General features: G+C 36.5%; 1 protein-coding gene across 2 annotated transcripts in view; it reads right to left on the minus strand.

Annotated features, from left to right (window-relative positions):
* Positions 1–14,132, minus strand: part of ITGB1 (integrin subunit beta 1) — a 45,464-nt gene that overhangs the window by 13,963 nt on the left and 17,369 nt on the right. For both annotated transcript variants that reach the window (XM_035029529.1, XM_035029528.1), the window contains exons 2-9: positions 13,321–13,387; positions 10,536–10,621; positions 7,803–8,025; positions 5,878–6,048; positions 5,119–5,357; positions 2,649–2,804; positions 1,809–1,904; positions 1,409–1,498 (exon numbers count right to left, since the gene is read on the minus strand). In XM_035029529.1, coding sequence (XP_034885420.1) covers positions 1,409–1,498; positions 1,809–1,904; positions 2,649–2,804; positions 5,119–5,357; positions 5,878–6,048; positions 7,803–8,025; positions 10,536–10,621; positions 13,321–13,387 — 1,128 coding nt within the window. The remainder of the gene's footprint in view (positions 1–1,408; positions 1,499–1,808; positions 1,905–2,648; positions 2,805–5,118; positions 5,358–5,877; positions 6,049–7,802; positions 8,026–10,535; positions 10,622–13,320; positions 13,388–14,132) is intronic.

Here is a 14,132-nt window from a genome sequence, read left to right on the forward strand (position 1 = left end):
CTCCCTGTTCATCGGGGAGTCTGCTTGTCCCTCTCCCTCTCCCCTCACCCATGCTCGTGCTCTCTCTCTCTCTCACTATGCTCTCTCTTGCTCAAATAAATAAAATCTTTAAAAAAAAAAAAAAAAGAGTATTTGTGCTTTAATTATTGATGATCAAAAGTGCAGAAAAGGCTTGATATTAAATATGAGGAGTCCTAAGAACTCAGAACAAACATTTTCTGTCCTCATTGGCAATATGGCTCTCCTCTGGCCCTACCACTTCCAGCCAACTAAGGACTCAGGTAAACAATTGATTATATAGTCTGGGAACAAATCTGCTTAGGAGCCATTATGGACCAGGCCAAAAAAAACCCAAAAACCAAAAACCCACACATACACACAAAAAAACAAAAAACAAACAAACAAAAAAACCAACAACAAACAAACCCAAAACCGCAAGTACAAAGGATTCAAAGCCAGTGCATTTTTTTTAGAATATCAGATCGCTTGAGACAAATGGAGAACGCTCAGTGGCAAGCTGTCTCTTGTTCACACACCTACATGCATGCAATTTAGGAAAATATTACAATATCCTGTTAGGGTGGAGAACAACTATAGGGAAGACATGGAACAACTGAGAGTCTTGAAAATCTTTGTAATACAAAACCTCTCTGAGTAGGGTCTCTTTGAGTAGGGTCTTTCCAAAATGTTTTGGGAAACCCTGGCATGAGGTAAAAAGTATCTAAAAGTCCACCTGTCAAAAGGTTACCACAACGGTTACCATATTACAAATGTCTTCTGACTACTTAAAATGATTATTCACTAATGCTTAACGAGCATCACTAGCGTACTCTGGATTAGAGCTCTAGACAATTCAACGTCCTTCCATGTGCAGGGGGAAAAAAAAATCTTATAAATCTTTTTAAAACAGCTAAGTCATATATATATTTACATATGTACATGTTTTATGGCACATGTATACATGAGTGCCTGTGTATCTCTTGAGAATAGAAAAGGACATCTCTGAATACATGGCAAGAGAAGAACTGGCAAAAAAGCTTTTCCAGAATAATTCATCAAAAGAGATGAATCTATAAAAGATACTGGGGGGGTGGAGATTGAGGTAATCTTGTAAGTCTAAATGTAAGCTATGTTTCACCTGTTTTCCAACAAGGAAACCTATTTAATGACATCAGACATTTAAAAACCTTCCCCACATGCCTTTATCATATTTTTGCTCTGTTTAGGTTACTTAAATAATTCTGCTTTTGTAAGAGAATATAAGAGGTTTTTCCTCCAGATACACAAAATATCAGTTTTATGTTGTCCTCTGGGTTGTTAAATTGTGTACAAAGGGCGATGTACTTTCTTTGGGCAAAGTACTCTCAACAGGGTATTGTCTAAGAGATCTTATTTAGAATGTACTTACATTGTAGGCATCAATAATCAACTGAATTACGTTGCTGGAATTTGCAGATAATGTTCCTACTGCTGACTTAGGGATCAAATTTTTCAGTTCCTGAAGTTAAAAGATAAAACATGTGAGATACAAATACTATTCATTCAGCCAATTAGCATTGACTGAGTATATAAAATACTTAAGTACAAGCACCCTAGCCATTTCCTAAATAACTTAAGGAGTCAAACCTGAAAAAAACTTTGTTTTATATGTGATTAAAAATTAATATAAATCACTACTGTAAAATCTAGTCTGTCTGGCTAGTAACACTTTCCCACATTTCAATCAGACATATGATTTTGCTTCTAACGACTAGACACAAAGGGTCTAGAAATCGGTTCCTCTTTTTATCTCATACATATATATTTACCTTGTAAACGGGCTGAAATTCTTCCGTAACTGCAAAAATTGTCTGAATGTTATTTTCACTTAGTTTCTGGACAAGGTGAGCAATAGAAGGATAATCCTAAGAAATTAAATAAAATTTAGTATGTAATTACATCCAATGTATTCCAGTTTTTCAATACTTTTTGAAAATAATGATTTGCACATATAACTGGATTGCTTACACAGACTGCTTGAAATAACACAAATAATTGCTGAAGTGGGAGGTGTGTACCTGTGGGTCTCCAATCTTCTATTTTTCTATATACATATACGTATAAACTTCCATAATAAAAAGGTTTTAAAAAGCAAGATCTGTTTATTAAATGTTAGAACAATGAAATTAAAGAACTGCCAATAACTACAGGTTCTATCATAAATCACCAAAATTCACCCAAGTTTAGATTTCTTCTAGAACTTGAATAATTTGCCAATCTTTGTTTTCAGTAAAAGCAGAGTGCCTACCTCCCAAAATCTTATATAAGTAAGATGAAGAGTATAGGACTATACAAAGCATCTGTTTAGAAACAGTATCAAATTTGCTACGAAATGATGTGTGCAAGGCAGAGGAGACACAAGGGATGGGCTGAGGCACTGAGTGAGGGTGTCCAAGCAGCTCCTTTCACTGACTGAGGTCCTTATCTCCGCAGAGGAAGCAAGCACAAAACCACATCTTCAGACACAGCAATACTAGCTTCCTTGCACATTAGGTTAGGGCCTGTACTTAAAATCACAAAGCCACAAACCAGGTACCCACAATACTCTTAGTATTAAACACCACAATTCCACGGGAATCCATTCACTATGTAAGGAATTCAGCACTTACATAATAATGGCTCATTGTGTACACATCATTTTCCAGGTGACACTGTCCATCATTTGGTAAAACAATGCCACCAAGTTTGCCATCTCCAGCGAAGTGAAACCCAGCATCGGTGGAAAACACCAGCAGCCGTGTGACATTCCTCCAGCCAATCAATGACTTGAAAAGAAAAAGATTTCAATTTATAAATACTATCCACCATCACTGTACATAAAGCTGTCACCCTCACACAGGCTCCCACCGCACTTTTCACCTCATTCTAGACCTTCTCTTTAGCTTGTCTTTCTGCAGTGCTAATACTCCTACTGATACCTACACAGAGTCCACAGCACAAGGCTCCCCAACCCTCCAGGAAAACTGTGTCTTGCCTGGTTGTCCATTTCTCTCAGTATCTTTTAAAATCAATGTCTCCCTCCCCAAGTGGAGGGTAAGCTCAATCCATGTGGGGCAGGGACCACACCTGGTTCTGCTCATCGTCATACCTCCAGGAGCACAGTGCTCGGCACACAGCAGGTGTTCAATGGGTAAATAAAACGTCTTGGCCTGTTCCGTACTTTACCCTACTGCTGCTGTCTGGCTCCCACCCATCCTTCCATCCTGATCTTAGCTTCTAAGGTATATACCTCCTCTATCAAACCTCCACATTAGGGGCCTTCTTTTTTATAACTACGGAAGAAATTACCTCCTCCAAAGACCTGCCCTGCTTAATTCCACCCAGTCTACTTCAAGGGTACTATTTATTTGTTCACGTTATTTTATTCTCCTCCTCATTCAACAAGGGATTTAAAGTAGCAATAAAGGGGAACCCGGCTGGCTCAGTTGGTGGAACGCTGACTCTTGATTTGGGGTTGTAAGCCCCACTTTGGGAGTCGAGATTACTTAAAAAATAAAATCTTCAAAAACAGTAATAAAGTAGCAATAAAATCCTCTTCTCTCTATGGTAAATTTGTAATTATATTTGTCTAAATTGACTCAACATATCTGTGTATCTCCCCATAAAACTGTGAACTCCTTGAAGGCAGTGCTTGAGTGTGCTGACGCCGGCCACCCAAGCACTAGTACACTGCACCTAGAGAAGCAGGTGGGACAGTCACTCTCGGTCAGCGGGATAAACATGGAAAGACGGCAGTGGCCACGGGGGCTAGGGCTTGCTTTAATCCCACAGACTGAGGCACTGATGGAGGCAGCCCAGAGAATGATCTCTCCACACTGAGCTGCTAACAGGATCATGAATCAACAGCTGCAAGAGAAGGGTGGCAGGCTAGGCACTACCTGGGATATTAATTAGTCTTTCTTCCCCTTTAAAAGCAGAGACTACCCTTAAATGACAACCGCCCACCCCAGGGAGAAATCAAAAGTAGTAATATAGAACTTAATATTTGCTGAGAGCTTCCTGGCACTCTACATGCATTACTGTATTTAAGCTTCGTAACAATCCTATCAGGTAGATCTAATCCTATCCCTTCTTATGGAGAGGGAAACGGCCCTCTAGCGTGGCTAACTGAGGTGTCCAGACTTGGTGGCGATGGGGCAATGTGAAACAGTGTCCTAACGGTCTGAAGACTGCTGGCTCAACCACTATACCATATTGCTGTACCACATCATTATCTCGGATATAGTTAAGCACCTTAGCAAAAACTGGTCGAGAAATAACCATTAAGAAGCATCTGGAATCAAGGAAGGTCTTCTAGGGAACAGGGGTACTATAAGGAAAAAAAGGGGGGAAAATGAGACAGAAGTAGGTACCTCAAACAAACCCTATTTACCTCACAGTGCTCTCTAGTTTCAGCTGCAGCCAGGTCATGAAAAGGTCACCTCACAATTTTCAGCTGCTAAATGGGTCATAAAATTCTATCACTAGTCTAATGGAGATGAGCTTGCCACTACTAAAAATCTTTCAATTAAAATTATTAATATGCTATGACTTCTCAAAATATACGTTCTCATACAGCTTACAAAGTAGGACGTAAAGAGTTCCTGCTTTTTGAGTCACTAAGACACGGGGAAGACATCCTCCACAGATGGCAGGCAGAGCATAGCCCATCAAAGGGAAAAGGCATCTGAGACGTCGCTCCAGCTGAGCTCTCTCAATGCTCCCGGTGACACCTCGGCCAAGTGCACCTCCATCTCGGGCACAAGCCAGAGAGTTAGGACACCTGCGCCTCTTCTAAAAACCTAGAACACCAGCTAAAGAAGAGCGACACTGTCCCAGTTTCAAATGGTGAGCAATCTGGCTTTTAAGATCCTGTATAAATGAAGTAGCCGCCCAGTTTAAATAGGGACATAATGATTAAATATGCTTTTGCAAAGCACGTATGTAGCCAGAGGGAACTTAAGGGATCAAATTCTGTACTCCTCTGGGATCATGAAGTAGGATTTGGTAAGTAGGTAGTTTTTCTGTACTAACTGATAGTAAAATCACACTTAAAATTCACACAGGTAATGTTCCTTTGTAGGAAATGAATGCACTTACTCCACAAACCGCAACTTGCATGATTGCATCAAAGCCGCCTTCGGGAGAATCCAAATTTCCAGATATGCGCTGTTTGCCAACAAGTTCATTAAACACTTCCCCTTTATCAGTAAGACTGAGCACATTTTTGTAGCTAAATGGGCTGGTGCAGTTCTGTTCACTTGTGCAAGGGTTCCTGAGCTTAGCTGGTGTTGTACTAATGTAAGGCATCACGGTTTTCTCCACAAATGAGCCAAATCCTATGAAGGAAAAATGCATATAGAGAGATGGCTAGATGGATGGACAGACAAACTTGCATTAAAAAGAATGAAGTTATGTTACCACATATAAAGTCAATCTTTCATAAGAAAGAAGATTTTAATAATAAAGTTTGGAAAAAAGATCATTATAATATGAAAAATCCAGGTGTGAAGTGAGATTAGGCTGTACAGACAGATGTGGTATTAATTAGTAATGAAACAGAACTGGACTACTCAACATGCTTATAAAATAATTCAACAAATGAATGAATACATTCCTGTGAAAACAGGCTTGCATTTCCTTATCTCCGTGGTATAATCTGTGTTAAGTAACATGAGAGCATAAAGTAACAGAGGAACAAGGAGGCACAAAAATTACTAGATACGTGACAGGAATATTAGTTTTCCCTCAGAAAGAAAAGGCTAAAAACTGGACTATGTATCTCACAAGTATATGGTGAAGAACAGAACTGCCAGGACTTATACAAATGAAAATTATTAATTTTCTCAATAATCTTACCAATTCGGAAGTCTGAAGTAATCCTTCTCATTTCATTCATGAGATCCGTTCCGAGACTTTTAACATTCTCCAAATCATCTTTCATAGAGTAAGAGAGGTCCATAAGGTAGTAGAGATCAATAGGATAGTCTTCAGCTCTCTTGAATTTTAATGTAAATGTCTGTGGCTCCCCTAATTAAACAGAGATTAGAAAATGAAGTAGTTGCCAGCAATCAAAAGCAAATGAGAAAAATCAAGTTTGGATTTACAGAATAAACACTGTAAAACAAAATGTATTATTGCCATAATTTTTACAAAACCCTGGGAAGTCCACTGGCTAACTAAATGGGTGTGTACTCAATCTCAACAAACACTCACCACACCAAACCCTGGGCATGCCGGATGAAAGAGACAATACTCCACAGTGGGCAAGACAAACAGATGGTCGATGCAGAACTATGACCAACGGCCACAAGTAGATGGAAGAGTGTATGTCAGACTGGGGTGGGTAAGGCTGGGCGTGTTACAGCGTACACCTGACTTTTTAGACACTGAAGTTCTAAGACACTCTATTCTCTGTTTATATGTAAGCAAATAATATCATCTGATTTTTACTTTCAAAAACCTGGCAAAAAAGTTTTAAAAAGGAATTACAGACGACCATGAGAGACTATGGACTCTGAGAAACAAACTGAGGGTTCTAGAGGGGAGGGGTGTCGGGGGATGGGTTAGCCTGGTGATGGGTATTAAAGAGGGCATGTACTGAATGGAGCACCGGGTGTTATACGCAAACAATGAATCATGGAACACTACATCAAAAACTAATAATGTACTGTATGGTAATTAACATAACATAATAAAATTAAAAAAAAAAAAAAGGAATTACAGAGACAAAGAGACTTGTTGAGAAACTACTGCAAAAATCTTAGAGGAAGACAGGAAGATCTGAACCAAAACCATGAGGAATACGAAGGGGAGAGAGACACAAGAGGAGTTAAGGTATAATTCGCTCAGGAAATAGAGGAGAAAGAGAATGTTTGGGTGAAAAATCATTACATGTTAACTTGTAGATATTCTCTATACAGATTTCTAGTAGGCAGCTGGGTAAATGGGTTTGGGGCTTAAGACAAAAAGGCTTTGTTACAGCACACAGATGGTTTTAAAGCCAGGAGAGAAAAGCCAACATTTAAGCCAACTGCAAAGAGGAAGGAAGTAAAAAGACACCAAAAGGAGACTGGAAAGCAATGTTAAGAGATAAGAAGAAAAACCAGGAGTGACATCGTAGAAGCCAAGAGGGGAGCATTTCAAGAAGTTCAGAGGTGTTACTTGGTACAGAAAAGTTAAAAGGAAAAAAAAAAAAAAAAAGGCCCTGACACGGGTCCCCTAGGTTTGCTGGTTCAAGGTGAAGGCAGAGCTTTGTCAGAACAGTTTGAGAAGCAGGCTGAAAAGTGGTCAAGAGGGGAACTCATGGAGACAGTGAGTGTGCACCATTCTTTTGAGAGAAAAGGGATGGAAACTGGAAAAAGTAGGAAAAGGGCTGTTTTCTTTTTTTGATGCATGACTGTCACAGATTCTTATAAAAGCTTAATATGTTAAAGACATTAAACAAATACAAAGGAAAAACATGGGTTAGAATGGTGTGTTTATATTACATAATCACACCACAGGATGGACACTTTTATTTTTAAAACCCATCAAACCTAATACTTTCCCTTTCACAGAATTTCCTTTGGACATTAGGCAACCTTTATTATTTCAAGTATATGTGTCTTACAAACTGTGTTTCCTGCAAAAAATTTCTAAAATTTGACATATTCCACATTTCTGTTTGAGTGCCGGTCCATAGGTGAAAACGAACCCCCGAAGGAAAACTCTAAAGAGGCTTATATAAAGTCATCAAAAAGCTCGAGCTGAAACAAGGTATTCATACAATTAGATTTCTGTACCTGATCGCAATTGCAAAACCAACTGCTGAGGTTGGATCTGAGTAATATCTTCTGGCTGGAGCTTCTCCGCTGTTCCTTTGCTACGGTTGGTTACATTTTTATTTTTCTTTATATCTTTGGAGCCTCTGGGATTTTCTATGTCATCTGCATGGCAACCTTTCTTTTTTAAAGCTTCTAAATCATCACACCGTGCAGAAGTAGGCATTCCTTCTTGTAAAAATGTCTAAGTGACACACAAAATATAGGTATGAATAATAAGTATAATGGTCAAACATTCTGCGTAATCATAATTGCATATGTGCAATTGAAATGCAAAAATCAAGTGATACAACTAACGTACTTCATTTCTCATTTTTAAACAAAACACTCCCTTCACCCAAATCATATGCTCTTGTTTAAAAACAAATGAACTCATTCTCTAGAAGAGTAATTCCTTTATAATTACTATATTACTAGTAATGTATTACTTGAATAATACTTAGGACTGACCTAAGTGTACATTTTATCACCTTCAAAGTATCTAAATTAAAGAAATCTCTTCAGTGAAAATCACATATTCAGCATGCTTAATGGCCACTAATAAGTAATGTATTTACCCAAATACCGGACAAATATTTTTCCCCCAAAATTTCCCTTAAGAAGTCCTATGTAAGTCCCTCGTATTATGTAGCATTCTCCTCACATTATTTTGAACAACTCAATGTTTAGGGAAAACATATTAGCCTGAAGGTGTCTCAATGAATGATGCAATTTTTAAAAAGGAGACCGAGAAATTTAACAGAGTTAGTAAGTATACCTGGAGATATGAAAAAATTTCAAGTATTGGCTATTAAATAAGGCTTTTAAAATTCATTTTGAAAAACAATAATCACAGCAATGATTACATGACAATACAAAACAATAATCACCATAAAATCTGATCACGTGACAAGGTCATGAGTATATATTTCCGTAGGGTGTATTTTAAAAATATAAAAATAAAAAAGGTCTGAATGGTATATAAATGCTACTTGTGGCTGGAGGTAAAATTTCCAGTAGTGATATGATTTCAGAATGTTTATACATCCAACAACTTGGATGGAAATAAAAATTTTATCAGATGACTGAAGAAGTATCTTAGTGAAAGCAAAAACACTGCTGTTAAGATGTATGTAAATCTGTGAATAAAAGTTTTTCATGAAATGTGAGAGGGGAGAAAAACAATGACATTAGGGTGTGGGTATGTGTCACTTTAAAATGTGTACCTATAATAACCAATTATTATAACAGACATTTGAGTATTTCACATATACTCCTAAAAATTGTATACATAGTTATTTTAAGCCAAAGATTTTTTTTTTTTAAATCTTCACGTCGGGAAAATGAGGAAACGCCTTTTCTTTCAGGTCACTTTATGTTCAATTTTATATGGTATTTGTTTCATGGTGTTGCGTAAGTGAGGATATTTAAATGCAAAGAATACACAATGGTTTTAATCAATTATTTTTAAGGGAAACATAACACTAATGAGAGCATTTATGTAATTAGAAAAACAACTGGAAGGGAATACAAAAGGTCAGATAGTTCAAAGCTGAACTACTTTTACGTATCATCAAACCTAAAATACTACCAAAGCACAGGAGCCTAGTGTGGAAACTTTAAGACGGTAACAAACAGAATTTCACTGAACACATTGCAAAATCATGCCACAAATTTCAATGGCTAAACTATTAAAAGTACAGTTTGGAAAGTAAGCCCTGCTTGAGACAAACTGAATTCCAGAATACCATTTTTAGGAGAACAGAAAGTATCACTACAAAAATTTTGAAGTAACAAAACAAAACCCTCTGATTTTGTCTTTCATATGGTCAAACCATACTAAATATCTGTATTTAACCAGTTTAGTCACACCTACAAAACAGACAGCTGAAATGTGCAGAGTCAGATGCCTGAGTAAAAACAAACAACAAACCTTTGACCTTCTGAAATTATTCACTCTATAAATAAATTATATATCCTCAAATGACTTCCCTATACTTCCTGTTCTGACATTCATGCACACATTTATTTATTCATTTAACATTTAGGAGGCTTTGTGAAAGGTATCAAGTTAAGCAATGTACACAGATAATAAAAATGAATAAAATTTAAACCCTAACCTCAATGGGTTTTTATTGGGATGCAAATCAATTCTATATTAGTTCTAACTCAAATATAATTAGGAAGGTTAGCTTATACCTCTCCTGCCAAAAAAAGAGAAAAATCTGTAACAGTCAAATTAAATGGCTAGGGATTTGGGGAAAGCTATTCAATAGAAATATAATGCATGCCACAAAGGTGAGCTATATATGTATTTTAAAATTATCTAGTAGCTACACTAAAAGAAAAAAAATAAACGGGAAATTAATTTTAACAATATATACAAAATATTACCATTTCAACATTATTAATGATTTTTTTTTTTCTAATCATTAAATCTTCAAACTTTGGGATGTATCTGAGGCTTATAGCAATTCTCAATTTGGACCAATTTGGAGCATGTTTCAAGTGCTCAACAGCTACATGGGCCTAGCGGCTACTGTATAAAACAACACACCTCTAGACCATCACATAGTATTAGACACAGAGTTGATACTTATTCAATAAACATTGATCTAAGTGAAAATTCATATCTAACATTTCCCAAGGATACAATATTGGGTCACAGTAAATGACTACAGAGTAAATGGAAAGGCCTTGAGCAATTTTACTTACTGAATTTGTACACCATCCACAATTTGGCCCTGCTTGTATACATTCTCCACATGATTTGGCATTTGCTTTTAAACATCTATTTTCATCTGTCAGAACAAACAAAGAATAGACAACTTTACTTGAAGTTTAAGAGAGAAGATAATGAAAAATGAATACAATGACAAATAATACAACACATATAAACCTTAAATATGAATAACACAACATACAATGTCATATATTGTTACATGTTATATATAAATATACATTATATTACATAACATATAATTGTTACTACATTGATCCAGACCTACCCCAAAGAGGTGATGTTAGATTACCTTGGCATAGAGAGCCATGAAAAGATAGTTAGCTTTCTTGTCTTCTAATAGCAAAGACTACGTACCAGTACTCTATACATTCATCCTTTTCTTCAAAGGCATAATTTCAGGATCTATTATGCTGGATGGCCATAATTATCAGGAGTTTTCTTACAACTGGGTAAAATACTATTTCTTTTCATTTAGCTCATAGTACCACACCCATACCCATAAAAGCATCTGCAAATGCTTTCCCTTCATGTTTAGTACGTTAAATACTTGAAAAACCCATATTCATCCAGTCCGCAATCCCATGATTTTTCAGGCTCTCTGTTCCAAGTATGTCTCACATTTCTTTGAATCCACATCAGCATGCCTTTCATGTGGTGAGCACTAACATGGACGGTCTCCAATGTGTCTTCTCCAATTATAAATCTAACATATATTCATAATAGAAAATTTGGAAAATACATAAAAGCATAAAGAACAAACTCAAAATCACCCATAACCCACTAAGAGATAACTACTGTTAACATTTTTGTATATTTCTTTCCAGTCTTTTTTCTATGAAGATAGATAAAAAAATAGCAAGGAAGTACACATATAGATATTATTTAAATAGAGAATATACATTTTGCATACTACTTTTTATTTTTTTTATTTATTTTTATTTTATTTATTTATTTTTTAAAGATTTTATTTATTTATTTTGAGAGAGAGAGAATGAGAGAGAACACATGAGAGGGGATAGGGTCAGAGGGCAAAGCAGACTCCCTGTCGAGCAGGGAGCCCAATGCAGGACTCGATCCAGGGATTCCAGGATCATGACCTGAGCCGAAGGCAGTCGCTTAACCAACTGAGCCACCCAGGCGTCCCTGCATACTACTTTTTATACTTTATCCTAATTCTATACTTTATCCAAATTCTTTAAAAATATGGCTTTTAATGATTATATTTTATTATATTAATGACTACTTAATGTTGGACAAATTTAGATTGTTTTCAATTGCATGTGTGCATAGTTTCCACACACTTGCTCACATATACACACGAACCCTCCAAATACATGTACATGTATGTGCGTATATATGCACCCATTCTGAGGACCAGTCTCACAATGTAAAACTCTGATCATTTCCTTAGCACAAATTAAAAAAGATAATACTGAGTGGGACAGCATTCATGTTTTTAATATTCTCAGTATATACTAATTTCTATCCAGAAGTAATATGCAAATTTATAATCCTACAAGCAGTATACAAATACCATTTTCACCAGACCTTCGACAAACACCAAGTACTTTTTTAATATAAAAAACCTTTTACTCATTTAACACATATAAATTAGAGTATCAATTCTACTGTCAGTTATTTAAGGTTTCATTTTTATCATATTTTACTGGCCATTTCTTTTGTACATTTTCTGTTTATATCCTTTGCAAATTTTTCTTCTATCATGTTCATCTGTTTTTACTGGATCTCAACACATGCTAATGAAATTAAACCTTTGTTTAGTTTCTCATCTTGTTGATGGTGTTCTGACATCCAGACACTTTGGGTTTTTATGTTGTTATTGGTTTTAGGTAATCAACTGTATCAATAATTTCCTTTAAGGTTTTTCTTCATTTTTCCATGTAGTAAGTCCTTCCTGTTCTAAGATCAAATAATTGTTCTATGCAATGTATTTTCTGAGATCTGGAGAAGAGAACTGCACATCCATTATTGCGGATGTGGATGCACCATGGTTTGTAAGAGGATTAACTATATTTTTTGCTTTATGTTTCATTCCTCTTCTAGATAATGCCAACATTTTGCAATACTTTTTGATCAAGATTAAGAACATCTTCTAGAAAGGCGGTTATTCCTGGTTTCATTTTTTTAGATGGTAATAGTTTATTCATAATCCACCATTCTACACATTCATTTTATTTTCTTCTAAATGTATCACACACCTTTGTTTTCTCTATGCTCACTTAAACACTCTATTACAGTCTTAAAAGACCTTGCTGTGGTGTTCTGTATTCCTATCACTTCAGCATTTCCTTAGCCAACCCGCCCTGTCACTGTTCTGGGAGGCAGCAGTGAGGGTCTGGATGATGAAGGGTCTCGCAGGCCACTCTAAGAACCTTTACCCCGAGTGAGATGCGGCCCTTGCACAGCTTTTAGAAGGAGGAGCATGATGTGGTTTAGATTTTTTTTTTTTTAAGATTTTATTTATTTATTTGAGCCAGAGAGAATGAGAGAGAGAGAGCACATGAGGGGGGGGAGGGTCAGAGGGAGAAGCAGGCTCCCTGACAAGCAGGGAGCCCGATGTGGGACTCGATCCAGGGACTCCAGGATCATGACCTGAGCCGAAGGCAGTCGCTTAACCAACTGAGCCACCCAGGGGCCCGTGGTTTAGATTTGCTCAAGAATCTAATTGGTCAAAAAGTAATACAAGACACTGAAATGAAAAGACAACTAGAAAACTTTTTTTTTTTTTTTACTTACCTGCTTGGCCAAACACACAGCAAATTGAACTGATCAGCCCAATCCAGAAAATTAGTTGTAAATTCATCTGAAATATAAAATGTACATTGCTAAATATTAAGAAAATAACAAAAAAAGATAATACATGAAACACAAAACATTCCCACTCACCTTATCTTCTGTTGATTTTATAAACATAATCCCTCTCAAACCATTTCTTCTCCAATCCCTTTTACCCTCCTCTTCCCCTTCCCGGTTACCTCACTGTCACTTACATTAAAATAAGGTCCATACTGGATCCCTAGAATCCATTCTCACCTTCCTCCATATAAAATATATTTTAACATCTAATTAATAATGCTCAACAAAGTGTCAAGTATTCCCAAACACCATAAAAGCCTTTTAAGGCTCAATTGGTTAAGGAGTCTTTGTTCCATGGAACCTCTACGTCTATCACCTCCTATGGCCCCTAGGGGGCCACACAGCCATATCCAGATGCTTCAGTTACCTCAGTACTGCAGGTCAGTTTGGAGTGAACTTGTCAAAATCCAGATGGCTCACCCCCTTGCTTAAAACTTTTCAATAATGTCTATTTCTCCTCAGACCAAGACCAACATCCTGCACAAGGCCTGACTTAATTTTTAAGGTTGAGCTCCTGTAATTAGTTATCTGTTTTTAATAAAATAACTTCTATGCATGGGATTTGTAAAATATTTAGTTCAATTTCCTGTCATTTCCAGATCTACAAACTAGACAAGAAAGAAAGAAGAAAGAAAGAAAGAAAGAAAGAAAGAAAGAAAGAAAGAAAGAAAGAAAGAAAGAAAGAAAGAAAG

The sequence above is a fragment of the Mirounga leonina genome, unplaced genomic scaffold, assembly GCF_011800145.1.
Source record: "Mirounga leonina isolate KUSES-001 unplaced genomic scaffold, KU_Mleo_1.0 Mir_260, whole genome shotgun sequence".
Lineage (NCBI taxonomy): Eukaryota > Metazoa > Chordata > Mammalia > Carnivora > Phocidae > Mirounga > Mirounga leonina.